The sequence below is a fragment of the Acyrthosiphon pisum genome, chromosome A2 (genome assembly GCF_005508785.2).
Source record: "Acyrthosiphon pisum isolate AL4f chromosome A2, pea_aphid_22Mar2018_4r6ur, whole genome shotgun sequence".
In the NCBI taxonomy this organism is placed as follows: domain Eukaryota; kingdom Metazoa; phylum Arthropoda; class Insecta; order Hemiptera; family Aphididae; genus Acyrthosiphon; species Acyrthosiphon pisum.
In genome coordinates, this window is record NC_042495.1 from 60,681,191 (window position 1) to 60,683,371 (window position 2,181).

Genomic DNA, 2,181 nt, shown 5'->3' on the forward strand with positions numbered 1-2,181 from the left:
ACTATCCATATCTTTAAATTATGATAATGTTTACTCTTTTAACCCTGTATAGGTATTCTCTAGGTATTTTTTTAAATTTCTTTAATGATTTAATAAAATAATTAGTAGCTTTACTAATTCATTGCAAATTTAGTTTTTAAATAGAAATGTAATAATAGTTACTGTTAAAATAATTCAAAATGTATTTATTATTTAAAGAAATATATGGGTAAATATATAGTTTTTTTTTTGGAAGGATTTTTCTTAGTAAGTTGGTTTATAGGTGTGTTGGAAATTATGCCATGTTTTGAATATGCCTCTGCACCACCAGAAATTGGACCCAATTTACGCCACTGTATATGCCTATAGCATATATTTATATTAAAAATTAAAAGTAAGTAACACTAAATTTTTAAACACCATAATATATTATTTTATTGTGTACAGATTTTTAGATTTTAAGAAGGATTCTTTAAAATTATTTGTACCACCTCTTTTTCTAGCATTGTTATGACCACCACTTGACTAAAATAATTAATTAGTAAAACATTTTTTTGTCATATTTTTAAATCTAGAATATAATAATATGTCTATATTATCAACAAATAAAAATTTTATGATAATTTATAATTCTTATTATGATAACAAAAATAATAATATAACCAAGAAAATGAATTATTTTGCAACATTCGGCAGATGAATTAAGGTATGGACCACTCTCCCGCATCAAAAGCATTCTGATTGCACTACCACATAAACCCATTACTTAAAATATGCTAGAACTTAGAGCTCTAGGTATGAGTATCTATTTATGAAAGAGATAAATATTTAATAAACCAAATTAGAAAATAATTAAGGCCTATAAAAAAAATGAACAAACATTTAAAACTATTTTAGAAGTCCATTTTATTTTAATAACCATATCCCCCATGATGGGGAAGTTAAAAAATATTTAGTTACATTAATTTTAAAGTAAATCAAAATAAGTCAAAGATCAATTTTAAATAAATAATTGTTATTTTTTTAAACATTTTTTTATGTTATAATTTTATAAAATAATCTTGAACTATTTTTGAAAAAAACAAAATTATGTTTTATAAATATGTATTTGTAATTCAAATCAAACACTATACAATAAACAAAACATATTATGTGTAATGTACTAAAGCTAAATAAATTTTAAACTCACATACTTATTCATTATTACAAACTGATGTTGGTATATTCTTATTTATTGCTGTCGTTCTTCAGCAGCTATCCATCCTTTTGGCCGGTCTTCGTATAAAGTCCAATTTTTGTATGGTGTTCTGAAATCTCCGTGTACGGGTTTACGAATTTTAGGATAAGTGGGGTAGAATTCGTAATTGTTAAGCTTTGAATGCTTCTTGGCTGCACCAATACATGCTAACGAAATTGCCATCCAAAAACCGATCATTTTTTGATTTATAAGTATGCCCGTCAGTATGCCGGTGGAGAAACCGCCAATGGCATAGTTCACCATGTCATCTTTCCCACGTACGTTGGTGGCAATGTGCGTCACCACACAGAACGTCGAGGTGGCGGCAAACATTGGTCCCATCAACTGGCCATATCTGAAAATAAATCATTGAGCAATCTAAGATACATGCTGTCGTTGGCAAAAAGTTAGGAACTACCGTCAAAAGCAATAATTATTACCTGTATGCGGTGTTCAGATATCCAAAAGGTTTGCTGACCAGGATGATTTCTGATGTCGCCAGCCCGAACCCAATGATGGACACTTGTTTGTTGGTGTAGAATAGTTTTTTAATGAGGTCCTTACCGTCCGGAGTATCGTAATACGTATACCTGAATAACGACATGGTGGCAAACGATTCGGTTGGCGTAGGTAAGAGATGATCACGCGTCGCAATAAAGGACAAAGGTACGTTAGTTTGAATGACAAAAGATCCGATCAAGATTCAAGAAGAATACGATATCGTTTTTGAGTATTCGACGAATCTTTTTAGTTTTTTCTATTTACGAAATACGAACCCAGTCGTGATAACCCGAACATATGTTATGCGTTCCGAACGATAAGCGGGAGATGTATGTATATTATAATATTCACTTTGATCAATGGAAATCACGAAAATACACTCGTAATGAAAACACAGATTATATCTATATAGATATATTCTACGTATGAAAATAGTAGTAAATACGCTTATCACGGTTGATAGC

General features: G+C 29.8%; 1 protein-coding gene across 1 annotated transcript; it reads right to left on the reverse strand.

Annotated features, from left to right (window-relative positions):
- Positions 1-860: 860 nt before the first annotated feature.
- On the reverse strand, positions 861-1,965 carry Ndufa11 (NADH dehydrogenase (ubiquinone) 1 alpha subcomplex, 11, 14.7kDa). Its single transcript, NM_001162236.2, is given in 2 exon segments — positions 861-1,571; positions 1,657-1,965. Coding segments are annotated over 2 exon segments (525 nt in total). The 5' UTR covers positions 1,821-1,965; the 3' UTR covers positions 861-1,210.
- Positions 1,966-2,181: the final 216 nt, after the last annotated feature.